We start from the raw sequence: 13867 nt of genomic DNA on the forward strand, positions 1-13867 counted from the left end.
ACCTACCGTATACCGGGAACACCCCATGATACCTGCAGTATACTGGGAACAACCCATGATACCAGGGCTGTGGAGTCAGAGTCCATTTTGGTGGAGTCGGTATAAAGTGGACCGACTCCGACTCCTAAAATATATAATAAATTGGGTACAGTAGTTCAATGCAGTTTGTGGGGAATATCTCATATATATAATCGGCTTATCCCGTCTGTCTGTCCGTCCAGGAAATCCCGCGTCGCTGATTGGTCCGGCCGCGGCCAATCAGCGATGTGGGATTTCAGAACAAGATGGCGGCCGTTAGCGGGTCATCTGCCGCACGGAGGTCAGCGGCGATGCAGCCGGGAGATGACCGGCGCTAGCCGGTCATCTCCCGGCTGCTCGCAGAAGTACCCCAACCGGCGGCCTAGGCGGCGCCGCTCTCCGGTCCTCCCTTCACACTTGCCGTCGGGAGATCAGCGGCCCTAGCCGCTGATCTCCCGACGGTAGCCGCTTGGAGGTCAGCGGCGATGCAGCCGGGAGATGACCGCATAGGCAGCGCCGCTCCCCGGTCCTCACTAACATGGTTCGCTGATTGGTCGCGGCCGCCGACCAATCAGCGACTGGTGCAGCCCGGCCGCGAATTGGCGCCGGATTTGAAACACACAGGCCACCGTCGGGAGATCAGCCGCGACGCAGCCGAGAGATGACCGGTGCTAGCCGGTCATCTCCCGGCTGTTTGCAGCAGAAGTACCCCGACCGGCGGCCTCGCTCCCCGGTCCTCCCTTCACACTTGCCGTCGGGAGGGGCCCCGGGGGGATACATTGGGGGGTGAATTTAAAGTAGTGCACAACCCAGAACTCATCTCAGAACTGCTGGAGTGACCAGGAAAGCAGGATTAAGATAAGTACTTCTTAACGCATATCTAAACTTTCAATAAACTGTACATAAATCAATAGTCCAGTATATGTTGTCTCTGTATGCTTGATGTTTTAGTTTGATTTTCCTCTTAGAACATAAAATATATTTATGATCTATCTAAATGGCTTGATTACATGATAAGTAGTGAAGCTCCTCCTCTACAGATAAGGGGAAAAAAAACAAACACACAGGGAAGGAATATCTGCACTCATCTCAGAACTGCTGGAGTGACCAGGAAAGCAGGATTAAGATAAGTACTTCTTAACGCATATCTAAACTTTCAATAAACTGTACATAAATCAATAGTCCAGTATATGTTGTCTCTGTATGCTTGATGTTTTAGTTTGATTTTCCTCTTAGAACATAAAATATATTTATGATCTATCTAAATGGCTTGATTATTGTATCATAATAATGATTAAAAGCCTGATGTTACCATTTTACTACAGTAAATTTATCACTTAAACTTAAACATGAGCCATGTATGAGGGAGTCAGAGTTGTAGAGTCAGAGTCATGGAAATTGAGGAGTCGGAGGTTTGGCTTACCGACTCCACAGTCTTGCATGATACCTGCAGTATACTGAGTACACCCCATAATATCTGCTGTATACCTGCATTTGAGAACACCAAGAAACCTGCCAGTTTCGGGACGCTTGTCCAGACGTCACAGTTTGGCCCATCCAATCCGCACACTTCGCATTTTTCCTGCTGGCTTTAATGAACAAAGTGCACATATATAGTTACAAAAACAGCCTACAGTGTAATTACTGACACCGATTTTTTTATTAGTCACTGGACAGATCTTGCTTGCTGTTGGTATTCGCTGTTGGTATTCACAACTCTCCTCCCATGAGTGAGGCCTTCACTGAGATGCACCGTTTGTGAATACATTCCCATGTACTGCCCCTTGCAGGTAACAAAAGTCTATAAAATGCACAGATAAATGTGTATATTGTCATCTACAGATAAGACGTGACATGTGACAATCCTGAGGGTCTCCGCTCCTTAGAGGACAGTGGTGAGAGGAGCATCAGCTTTTCGTGCGACCATTGAGCAGTACTTGTCAGGAAGTCCGGCCATTCTGAAAGAAAACAGGGACAAGAACAAAATAAATGATCAGTGACTATACTGAGAACCAGTTGTTTATAAATTGTTATACCAGCACTACATCTATGTCTGGGAATGGGACTGACAATCTGGCCACTACTCCCATGGGGATTTACATTAGCTAAAAAAATGCAAAATGAGTCCAAAATGGCATCTTGCGTCTGTCATACTCACCGTAGCTCATCCAGCTTCTTCTGTTTCAGCTCATCCAGACGTGCCCTGCGCTGCCGCGCCTCTTCGTCCAGTCTCTTCCCCTCGTCGAAGTGTGCGATCCGCTCGATGACCTGCCTCTGCTCGTTCTCTCGCACCTGACGCCTTAGCTCTCCTGCATGCTTCACCAGCTCGCTGGCCTTGTTCGCCAGCTCTTTGCGCTCTTTCTCTATCAGCTCTCGCTGGACCCTGGTGTGGGAAGATCCGGAGAGGACTATAAGGAGCCACACCTAAATTATAATAGCCTGTAATAGCTGCCATTATTGCTCTCCATACCGTAAAACCCTGTCAAATTCAGCCCTGTCCCGCTGAGCCTGCACGGCCAAGAAGTGCTCCTTCTGAGCCACCTGCTCCAGGCGGGTCTTCTTCAAGGTGGAGTTCATCTCCGCTTGTTTCATTGCTTCCTCCTTCTCTTTCTGACGCCAGGATCGCTCCATGGCTTCTTGGTTTCTCTTTGCCCGGAGAGCATCCTGGAATAGAAGACATATTAGACAGACTATCAGTAGCCATGGGACCTGGATTAGGAGATAAAGGGTGCCCCCGTGCTATATCTAACGCCCATATGCTGTAACTGCTACTGACTATAGCATCTAAGGGTGTATATTACTGCTGATTGTCCAGGCAGCTCCTATCTACATACACATGGCACATACCTGTTCTGCGTGGTGGTCCTGGGCTCTTTCCTGCAATGCTCGGAGGCGAGCGACTTCTTTTTCTTTTTCCTTCTTAATTTTTTCCTGTTCGGCCTCGTATTCTGCTTCTCGAGCCTGTGTGTGGTAATGAAGACACTGATGATCCACAGGAGCCACTTGCATTTCTGCTGAGGATGTGCACTAAATCCACCCATAAGGATTAGACCCACTCGATCAATAAGGCTCATCCTCAGCTTTTCCTAGCACAAGATGCGGAAATGGTGGCATGCTGTGTATTTCTTTGATGATGCAGACAAAAATTTGTGTGGAAAATTTCCATAGCATGACAACAGGTTTGCGGGAACACTACATAGGAATTTGTGGAAAATCTGCATCAAATACAACATTTCTAATGTGGATGGACGCTGTGTAATGCCTCAATTCCCCTGTGGTGGTGCTGCAAGTTTTTCCATAGATTACAGCTGATCGCTGCAGATCAGTGGGACACTTTGCGATCAGGAAACCTTCCAATAAAAGCAGAGAACGCCTTTAAACACCTTGCGATTTTCCGGTTTTTGCACTTTTATTTTTTCCTCCCCTTCTTCCAAGAGCCATAACTTTTTTAGTTTTTCTGTCCCCATACCCATATGAGGACTTGTTTTTAGCAGGATGAGTTGTACTTATGAATGACACCGTTCATTTTATCACGTAATTACTGGAAAGTGGGAAAAAAAATTCAAGTGCATTGAAATTGCAAAAAAAGTGCAGTTCCACAATTGCTTTTTGGGTTATTTAACATGTTCACTATATGATAAAACTGACCTGGCATGATTCCCCAGGTCAGTATGAGTCCGCAGATACCAAACCTGTATACCATGGGTAAAATAAGTATTTGATACACTGCTGATTTTGCAAGTTTTCCCACCTACAAAGAATGGAGAGGTCTGTAATTTTTATCATAGGTACACTTCACCTTAGAGGGTGTGTGCCCATCATGCGTACCAGCCTGCGGCCCCGACGCTGCGGAATAGCCGCCAGCGGCTTCCGCTCTTTATGCAAATGAGTGGCGCTATTTTTTTTTTCACCTGTGGACTTTCCTCATAGAGGTTAAGTCTATGGGGAAAGCCCACATACGGACCCGGAAGAGAAATTGACATGCTGCGGTCTGGAAAGACGCGCTGCAGGTCAGTTTCCGCGGGTGATCAGCAGGTGCACGGAGACGCATAGTGGACATGGGATTTCTAGAAATTCACACTAAGAACGTCAAGGATTAAAATCTATCAGGGCACGCTAGGTCCCCTTGCTCACGCCACCACGTGCCCAGGCCCGTTTGAAGTTTGCCAGTGACCATCTGGATGATCCAGAGGAGGCATGGGAGAAGGTCATGTGGTCAGATGAGACCAAAATAGAACTTTTTGGTATCAACTCCACTCGCCGTGTTTGGAGGAAAAAAGATGAGTACAACCCCAAGATAACCATACCAACCGTGAAGCATGGTGGGGGAAACATCATACTTTGGGGGTGTTTTTCTGCAAAGGGGACAGGACGACTGCACTGTATTGAAGGGAGGATGGATGGGGTCATGTATTGCAAGATTATGGCCAACAACCTCCATCCCTAAGTAAGAACATTGAAGATGGGTCGTGGCTGGGTCGTCCAGCATGAAAATGACCCAAAACACACAGCCAGGGCAACTAAGGAGCGGCTCCGTAAGAAGCATTTCAAGGTCCTGGAGTGGCCTAGCCAGTCTCCAGACCTGAACCCAATAGAAAATCTTTGGAGGGAGCTGAAACTCAATGTTGTCCCAAAACCTGAGAGATCTGGAGAAGATCTGTATGGAGGAGTGGGCCAAAATCCCTGCTGCAGTGTGTTAAAACTTGGTTAAGAACTACAGGAAATGTCTGACCTCTGTAATTGCAAACAAAGTTTTCTGTACCAACTATTAATGTCCTTTTTTCTATTGTATCAAATACTTATTTCATGCAATACAATGCTAATTAATTATGTAAAAATACTACAATGTGAATTTCTGGATTGTTTTTTTAGATTCTGTCTCTCACAGGTGAAATGTACCTACGATAATATTATATATATATATATATATATATATATATATATATATAATATCAAATACTTATTTTCCACACTGTAGGTTTTTTCATTTAAAGGGGTATTCCCATCTCCAAGGTTCTCTCTCAATAAGTAGTAGGTGTAATAATAATATTAGCAAATACCTCCAATTAGAAATGTAGTATAGTATTTTGGATTGGCTATGTCACTTACCTCATGTGCAGGGAATACAGGACCTTAGGTATCCATGGTTACGACCACTAGCAGACAGCTAACTAACTGTCACTTTATCAGTGGACGTAACCATGGATACCTAAGGTCCTGCAATGCCTGCACATGAGGAAAGAGACATGGCGAATCAAAAATACTATACTACATTTCTAATTGGAGGTATTTGCTAATATTATTATTTTTACACCTACTACATGTTGGGATAGGATCTTGGAGATGGGAATACCCCTTTAAGTACTAAAAAAAAAAAAAATCTGAAATTTGGAAGAAAAAATGTTTTTGCTTATGTCGCCATTTTCTGAGACCCATAACATTCTAATTTTTTGGGATCTTGGGCTGGGTGAGAGCTTATTTTTGGCGCGCAGAGCAGACGTTTTTATTGATACCATTTTGGGGTAGATAGAATGTTTTGATCGCCTTTTATTGCAATGTTGAGGAGAACAAAAAAAACATAATCCAGGCTTTTTGTTTCTTTTTCGTTACACTGTTTACCGATAGGATAAAAATCTCCGACTCCTAAAATATATAATAAATTGGGTACAGTAGTTCAATGCAGTTTGTGGGGAATATCTCATATATATATAATCGGCTTATCCCGTCTGTCTGTCCGTCCAGGAAATCCCGCGTCGCTAATTGGTCCGGCAGCGGCCAATCAGCGATGCGGGATTTCAGAACAAGATGGCAGCCGTTAGCGGCTCATCTGCCGCACGAAGGTCAGTGGCGATGCAGCCGGTACATGACCGGCGCTACCCGGTCATCTCCCGGCTGCTCGCAGCAGAAGTACCCCGACCGGCGGCCTAGGCGGCGCCGCTCCCCGGTCCTCCCTTCACACTTGCCGTCGGGAGATCATGGAGGTCAGCGGCGATGCAGCCGGGAGATGACTGGCGCTAGCCGGTCATCTCCCGGATGCTCGTAGCAGAAGTTCCTGCACAGGCAGCGCCGCTCCCCGGTCCTCACTAACACGTTTCGCTGATTGTTCGCGGCCACCGGCCGCGACCAATAAGCGATATTAGCACCAAATTTAAACACCGCTCAGCTGATTGGTCGCGGCCGCCCAGCGAAATTTAAAACACCACTTCTCTGATTGGTCGAGGCCAGCAGGCCGCGACCAATTAGCAACTGGCGCAGCCCGGCCGCGAATTGGCGCCAGATTTGAAACAAGCAGGCCACCGTCGGGAGATCAGCGGTCACACAGCCGGGAGATGACCGGTGCTAGTCGGTCATCTCCCGGCTGCTCGCAGCAGAAGTACCCCGACCGGCGGCCTCGTTCCCCGGTCCCCCCTTCACAATTGCCGTCGGGAGGGGCCCCGGGGGGATACATTGGGGGGTTAGTTTAAAGTAGTGCACAACCCATTTAAACACTGCTTCGCTGATTAGTCGCGCCCGGTCGGCCGCATACATATTCTAGAATACCCGATGCGTTAGAATCGGGCCACCATCTAGTATTTTATATTTTGATAGGACTTTTACGAGTGCAGTGATACCAAATATGTGTATTTTTTAATTGTTCTATTTTTAATGAGGCAAAAGTGGGGTGATTTGAACTTGTGTTTTTTTGGTTTTTACTTTTTTTCCTCACTTTTTACTGTATTTGTTAGTCCCCTTAGGAGACTTGAGCTGCAATCATCCGATCGCCTGTGCTACACATAGCAGGGTTTCAGCTCTGCTATGAGTTGCAGAAATCACGATCTCCTACGAATGTCGGCCACGAGCTGGCGTTCACAGGAGATTCACAATGACAGGCACGGGGGTAATCAGCAGACTTCCAGTTGTCATGACAACCCATCGGCACCCTGTCCTGTGACAGGCGCGCTGATGGGCAGGATGAATGACGCGCTTCCGGTCGGCGTGTGTTAAATCTCATGTGTCAGCGACTGACAGCGGGATTTAACTGGTTAACAGCTGCAGGTAGAGCACCGCTCCCCCACGTCTTTTAAATTAACATGATGGCTGATTAAATCAGCCATCATGTACGGGGAAAGATATGGGCTCAGCATACGAGCCTGCATCAAAGGCAGGGATACGACCTTTCATGTTAATATATTTCATATGTCGTGAAGGGGTTAAGTCAGCTAATCTCTATGAAAAGGAAGTCACCAAAGTGAGCTGTCCCTATAATTGCAGGCCCAATCGCCCAGGTTTACCAGTTTGTGCTTGGTGTATTCCAGCACCCGCAGATCCGCCAGTCGCTCTTGCTCCTTCCTCCCTATCTTCTTCCTCTCGTTCTCGGCGTTGACACGTTTGATCTCGGCCTGGATTTCCAGCTGTTCTTGTCTTTTCTTTTCCATGTCCTGGTGGATATCGAGAAAATCCTCAAAAACCGAAATCTGGATCTGATCTGACTATTCATCTATGTCATCAGTACAACGTCAGGACGCCGTGGGCTCCTGTCATCCAGCATCCCATAATCTGGACATTTTAGAAGAGCGGACTGACAACAAATATGGTCATCTGTGCCGCTTCCAGAGCAGTTGTCAACCAGTATTCCCTACTTCCTAACCAGTAAATTGGAGTAACCAGGGGTGCTCTATCCACACCACAGCCCACGAATCTGTGCCCCTCACCCTGTAGTCCTCCATTTGTAGCTCCTCCAGGTAGTGGAGCATCTGCTGGGCTTCTTGGTCTCGCTGTTCCTCCTGCAGGATCCTTGATTGCTCATTTTCTTCCATCTGCTGAATGATGTGGAGTTTTCCTCTGGAGAGAACAAATCACGTCTTGTCATGGCTGCATTCTGATGGTTTCGCTGGTGAACACTTCCAAAATACCTGATCTTTTCCAGTTTGCGCATCTCCTCGATCTCTTCCTGCATCTTGATGGCTTTCTGCCGCTCCACCTCCATCATTTTGTCCAGTCTCTTCCCCTCGTCCCCCATCTCCTTGGATATCAGGCTTTTCTCAAGGATTTGGGCGTCACGGATGGCGTGGCACTTGGCGTTCAAAATCATCTGCGCGGAGGGGAGAAAAGATTTTGGTAAAGATGGGAGTACTAACATTGCTTGACAGAGCATGCTAAGACATGCGAACGGAGAAGACAATCTGCCACGTAGTGGTCACGAGCGGTATAGCTTCCCTTTTCATGGAGTGGATCAGCTCTGCTGCTCGCTCACTGACAGCAGTTTCTTCACCCACCTCGCTGAGTTTCTTTATTTCATCCTCCTGCTCCATGCGCATGGTATTGGCGCGCTGTAGCAGGTATTGCGCCCTCTGCTGGGCCTCCTCCTCCAGCTCGCTCAGCTTCTCGTTCTTCTTGCGGAGCATCTCCTTCTGTTTCATGAAGTTCTTACGATCATTAGCGGCGTCCTGACAACAAAAGACCCCTGTTAGTGTGACGGCTGCCCTCTCCCCTCACCGGTGACCCCCCGATATTCACACAGGGTCTTACAATGGCCGCCTCTTTTTCTTCTTTCACAGCCTGCATTGCTTTCCCCCGCTCCGCTTTGGTCAGGACTTGCGCCCGATCCTTAATGCGACGGAAATCCTGGTTGGTCATGATCAGGGACAGGCCGGAGGGGTCCTCAGAGGGCACGCTGCCAATGTAGAATCGCATATTCTTAGGCTATTACTTACTGTGATCAGTCACTTTCCTGCTACTTAAGTAACAGTCAATGGCGAGGGCTGGGGCGAAACTCCTACGTGGCCATCCCTGTCCCTCCAACCTACTTCGGTCATGTTCTCCTACACCCAATAGTGGGACATGCCAGCCAGCACTTACACCAGGTCCCGGATCAGGTCGCTGGTGATGATCCGGATGGTCTCAGGCTTGCGACCCCGTGTTGGCGCTGACGCGGCTTTACGATGTCCGGTTTCGCCTTTCTTTGAAACCAGAGCCTCATTTCTCACTTGTTGCTGTTTAGGAAAACATAATTTATATTGAAATGACTTTTTTTCAGGATTTATATCTAAAACTACCTGTCCAGATGAGGATGGAGGATATGAATGATGCTCCTACACGAGTACTACCACCACCATCATCATCATCATCACCTTCGCTCCAAACAGGCTCTCGTCTATCTCCGAGCTCAGAGCCTTAGTGCGGTATTTTCGGGCTTTCGATCGATGGGAACCAACAGATCCAGAACTGATCGACCCAACAACGCTCTCCGACTGCAAAGAGAATGTGACTATAAAAATTATGTGTGTATCTATGTATGTATGTATATATGTATGTATATATATATATATATATATATATATATGCAGTACAGACCAAAGTTTGGACACACCTTCTCATTTAAAGATTTTTCTGTATTTTCATGACTTTGAAAATTGTACATTCACACTGAAGGCATCAAAACTATGAATTAACACATGTGGAATTATATACTTAACAAAAAAGTGTGAAACAACTGAAAATATGTCTTATATTCTAGGTTCTTCAAAGTAGCCACCTTTTGCTTTGATGACTGCTTTGCACACTCTTGGCATTCTCTTGATTAGCTTCAAGAGGTAGTCACCGGAAATGGTTTTCACTTCACAGGTGTGCCCTGTCAGGTTTAATAAGGGGGATTTCTAGCCTTATACATGGGGTTGGGACCATCAGTTGTGTTGTGCAGAAGTCTGGTGGATACACAGCTGATAGTCCTACTGAATAGACTGTTAGAATTTGTATTATGGCAAGAAAAAAGCAGCTAAGTAAAGAAAAACGAGTGGCCATCATTACTTTAAGAAATGAAGGTCAGTCAGTCCGAAAAATTGGGTAAACTTTGAATGTGTCCCCAAGTGCAGTTGCAAAAACCATCAAGTGCTACAAAGAAACTGGCTCACATGAGGACCGCCCCAGGAAAGGAAGACCAAGAGTCACCTCTGCTTCTGAGGATAAGTTTATCCGAGTCAGCAGCCTCAGAAATCGCAGGTTAACAGCAGCTCAGATTAGAGACCAGGTCAATGCCACACAGAGTTCTAGCAGCAGACACATCTCTACAACAACTGTTAAGAGGAGACTTTGTGCAGCAGGCCTTCATGGTAAAATAGCTGCTAGGAAACCACTGCTAAAGACAGGCAACAAGCAGAAGAGACTTGTTTGGGCTAAAGAACACAAGGAATGGACATTAGACCAGTGGAAATCTGTGCTTTGGTCTGATGAGTCCAAATTTGAGATCTTTGGTTCCAACCACCGTGTCTTTGTGCGACGCAGAAAAGGTGAACGGATGGACTCTAAATGCCTGGTTCCCACCGTGAAGCATGGAGGAGGAGGTGTGATGGTGTGGGGGGCTTTGCTGGTGACGCTGTTGGGGATTTATTCAAGATTGAAGGCATATTGAACCAGCATGGCTACCACAGCATCTTGCAGCGGCATGCTATTCCATCCGGTTTACGTTAAGTTGGACGATCATTTATTTTTCAAAAGGACAATGACCCCAAACACCTCCAGGCTGTGTAAGGGCTATTTGACCAAGAAGGGGAGTGATGGGGGGCTACACCAGATGACCTGGTCTCCACAGTCACCAGACCTGAACCCAATCGAGATGGTTTGGGGTGAGCTGGACCGCAGAGTGAAGGCAAAAGGACCAACAAGTGCTAAGCATCTCTGGGAACTCCTTCAAGATTGTTGGAAGACCATTTCCGGTGACTACCTCTTGAAGCTCATCAAGAGAATGCCAAGAGTGTGCAAAGCAGTCATCAAAGCAAAAGGTGGCTACTTTGAAGAACCTAGAATATAAGACATATTTTCAGTTGTTTCACACTTTTTTGTTAAGTATATAATTCCACATGTGTTAACTCATAGTTTTGATGCCTTCAGTGTGAATGTACAATTTTCATAGTCATGAAAATACAGAAAAATCTTTAAATGAGAAGGTGTGTCCAAACTTTTGGTCTGTACAGTATATAGACATATATATACAGTAGTGAGATGTATACACTAGATATATATATATATATATATACACAGTAGTGAGGTGTATACACTAGATATATATATATACAGTAGTGAGGTGTATACACTAGATATATACACAGCAGTGAGGTGTATACACTATATATATGTATATATATATATATATACATACAGCAGTGAGGTGTATACACTAGATATATATATATACAGTAGTGAGGTGTATACACTAGATATATACACAGCAGTGAGGTGTATACACTATATATATGTATATATATATATATATATATATATACATACAGCAGTGAGGTGTATACACTAGATATATATATATACAGTAGTGAGGTGTATACACTAGATATATACACAGCAGTGAGGTGTATACACTATATATATGTATATATATATATATATACATACAGCAGTGAGGTGTATACACTAGATATATATATATACAGTAGTGAGGTGTATACACTAGATATATACACAGCAGTGAGGTGTATACACTATATATATGTATATATATATATATATATATATACATACAGCAGTGAGGTGTATACACTAGATATATATATATATACAGTAGTGAGGTGTATACACTAGATATATACACAGCAGTGAGGTGTATACACTATATATATGTATATATATATATATATATATACATACAGCAGTGAGGTGTATACACTAGATATATATATATACACAGCAGTGAGGTGTATACACTAGATATATACATATAGCAGTGAGGTATATACACTAGATATATATATATATATATATATATATATATATATATACAGTAGTGAGGTATATACACTAGATATATACATACAGCAGTGAGGTGTATACACTAGATATATATATATACAGTAGTGAGGTGTATACATTAGATATATACACAGCAGTGAGGTGTATACATTAGATATATACATACAGCAGTGAGGTGTATACACTATATATATATATACATACAGCAGTGAGGTGTATACACTATATATATATACATACAGCAGTGAGGTGTATACACTAGATATATATATACATACAGCAGAGAGGTGTATACACTAGACATACGACATCTGCCCCCTCTGCTCGGTATCTCGGTCCCTCCTGTGGTCTCACCATGTCTGCGCTCGGTCGCTCCACTGACAGCGCTTGTAGTTGATCAGTTGTCAGGACGACGGCTACTTCCGGTGTTGATAGTGGTCTCCCTGACAGCGGGGAATGCTCCGGAAATGACGTCATACCTGGAAGGCGCCCATACATTCTAGCGTTTACCATTCCACCTGCAGCTGCAGCAGTGCGCACATTGTGCAGGGACAGGAGGACTGGTGATGAGGAGCTCGTGTTCAGCGCTGTGCTGTGAGGACTGAGGTGGGGAGAACTGACCATGTGAATAAATGCTGTGGAGGCATAAAGGGGGCTGTGTGGCTGGTGTGAGGGGGCATGGGGTATGTAGAGGGGCATCCAGGTGGCTGTGTGGCTGGTGTGAGGGGGCATGGGATATGTAGAGGGGCATCCAGGTGGCTGGTGTGAGGGGGCATGGGATATGTAGAGGGGCATCCAGGTGGCTGCGTGGCTAGTGTGAGGGGGCATGGGGTATGTCGAGGGGCATCCAGGGGGCTGCATGGCTGGTGTGAGGGGGCATGGGGTATGTAGAGGGGCATCCAGGGGGCTGCATGGCTGGTGTGAGGGGGCATGGGGTATGTAGAGGGGCATCCAGGGGGCTGTGTGGCTGGTGTGAGGTGGCATGGGGTATGTAGAGGGGCATCCAGGGGGCTGTGTGGCTGGTGTGAATAGGCATGGGATATGTAGAGGGGCATCCAGGGGGCTGTGTGGCTGGTGTGAGGTGGCATGGGGTATGTAGAGGGGCATCCAGGGGGCTGTGTGGCTGGTGTGAATAGGCATGGGATATGTAGAGGGGCATCCAGGGGGCTGTGTGGCTGGTGTGAGGGGGCATGGGGTATGTAGAGGGGCATCCAGGGGGCTGCATGGCTGGTGTGAGGGGGCATGGGATATGTAGACGGGCATCCAGGGGGCTGTGTGGCTGGTGTGAGGGGGCATGGGGTATGTAGAGGGGCATCCAGGTGGCTGGTGTGAGGGGGCATGGGGTATGTAGAGGGGCATCCAGGTGGCTGGTGTGAGGGGGCATGGGGTATGTAGAGGGGCTTCCAGGGGGCTGTGTGGCTGGTGTGAGGGGGTATGTAGAGGGGCATCCAGGTGGCTGGTGTGAATAGGCATGGGATATGTAGAGGGGCATCCACGGGGCTGTGTGGCTGGTGTGAGGGGGCATGGGGTATGTAGAGGGGCATCCAGGGGGCTGTGTGGCTGGTGTGAGGGGGCATGGGGTATGTAGAGGGGCATCCAGGTGGCTGTGTGGCTGGTGTGAGGGGGCATGGGATATGTAGAGGGGCATCCAGGTGGCTGGTGTGAGGGGGCATGGGATATGTAGAGGGGCATCCAGGTGGCTGCGTGGCTGGTGTGAGGGGGCATGGGGTATGTCGAGGGGCATCCAGGGGGCTGCATGGCTGGTGTGAGGGGGCATGGGGTATGTAGAGGGGCATCCAGGGGGCTGCATGGCTGGTGTGAGGGGGCATGGGGTATGTAGAGGGGCATCCAGGGGGCTGTGTGGCTGGTGTGAGGTGGCATGGGGTATGTAGAGGGGCATCCAGGGGGCTGTGTGGCTGGTGTGAATAGGCATGGGATATGTAGAGGGGCATCCAGGGGGCTGTGTGGCTGGTGTGAGGTGGCATGGGGTATGTAGAGGGGCATCCAGGGGGCTGTGTGGCTGGTGTGAGGGGGCATGGGGTATGTCGAGGGGCATCCAGGAGGCTGCATGGCTGGTGTGAGGGGGCATGGGGTATGTAGAGGGGCATCCAGG

At 47.2% G+C, this 13867-nt stretch overlaps 1 protein-coding gene across 2 annotated transcripts; it reads right to left on the reverse strand.

The window, feature by feature from the left end:
• Positions 1–1605: 1605 nt before the first annotated feature.
• Positions 1606–12228, reverse strand: CFAP45 (cilia and flagella associated protein 45). Of its 2 annotated transcripts, none has more exons than XM_073637621.1 (12): positions 12070–12126; positions 9129–9248; positions 8857–8990; positions 8527–8671; positions 8274–8444; positions 7911–8089; positions 7710–7839; positions 7290–7436; positions 2866–2979; positions 2489–2682; positions 2177–2401; positions 1606–1976 (listed from the first exon to the last, which is right to left on the reverse strand). In XM_073637621.1, exons 1-12 carry the CDS (start codon positions 12109–12111, stop codon positions 1901–1903), a joined length of 1677 nt encoding a protein of 558 aa, XP_073493722.1. In that variant the 5' UTR covers positions 12112–12126; the 3' UTR covers positions 1606–1900. The 2 variants fall into 2 exon arrangements, with proteins under 2 accessions (XP_073493722.1, XP_073493723.1); XM_073637622.1 differs by having other exon boundaries at positions 1607–1976; positions 12109–12228.
• Positions 12229–13867: the final 1639 nt, after the last annotated feature.

The sequence above is a fragment of the Phyllobates terribilis genome, unplaced genomic scaffold, assembly GCF_046119375.1.
Source record: "Phyllobates terribilis strain yellow unplaced genomic scaffold, ASM4611937v1 Scaffold_7__3_contigs__length_470593459, whole genome shotgun sequence".
Classification (NCBI taxonomy): Eukaryota; Metazoa; Chordata; class Amphibia; order Anura; family Dendrobatidae; genus Phyllobates; species Phyllobates terribilis.

Excerpts from the sequence above, each read along its gene's own strand:
- CFAP45 (XM_073637621.1), bottom strand. The coding sequence starts at position 12,111 with ATGGTGAGACCACAGGAGGGACCGAGATACCGAGCAGAGGGG. Across the intron at positions 8,090-8,273 it reads AAATAAAGAAACTCAGCGAG|ATGATTTTGAACGCCAAGTG; the intron begins GTGGGTGAAGAA and ends CCCTCCGCGCAG. Across the intron at positions 2,980-7,289 it reads AATACACCAAGCACAAACTG|GCTCGAGAAGCAGAATACGA; the intron begins GTAAACCTGGGC and ends TACCACACACAG.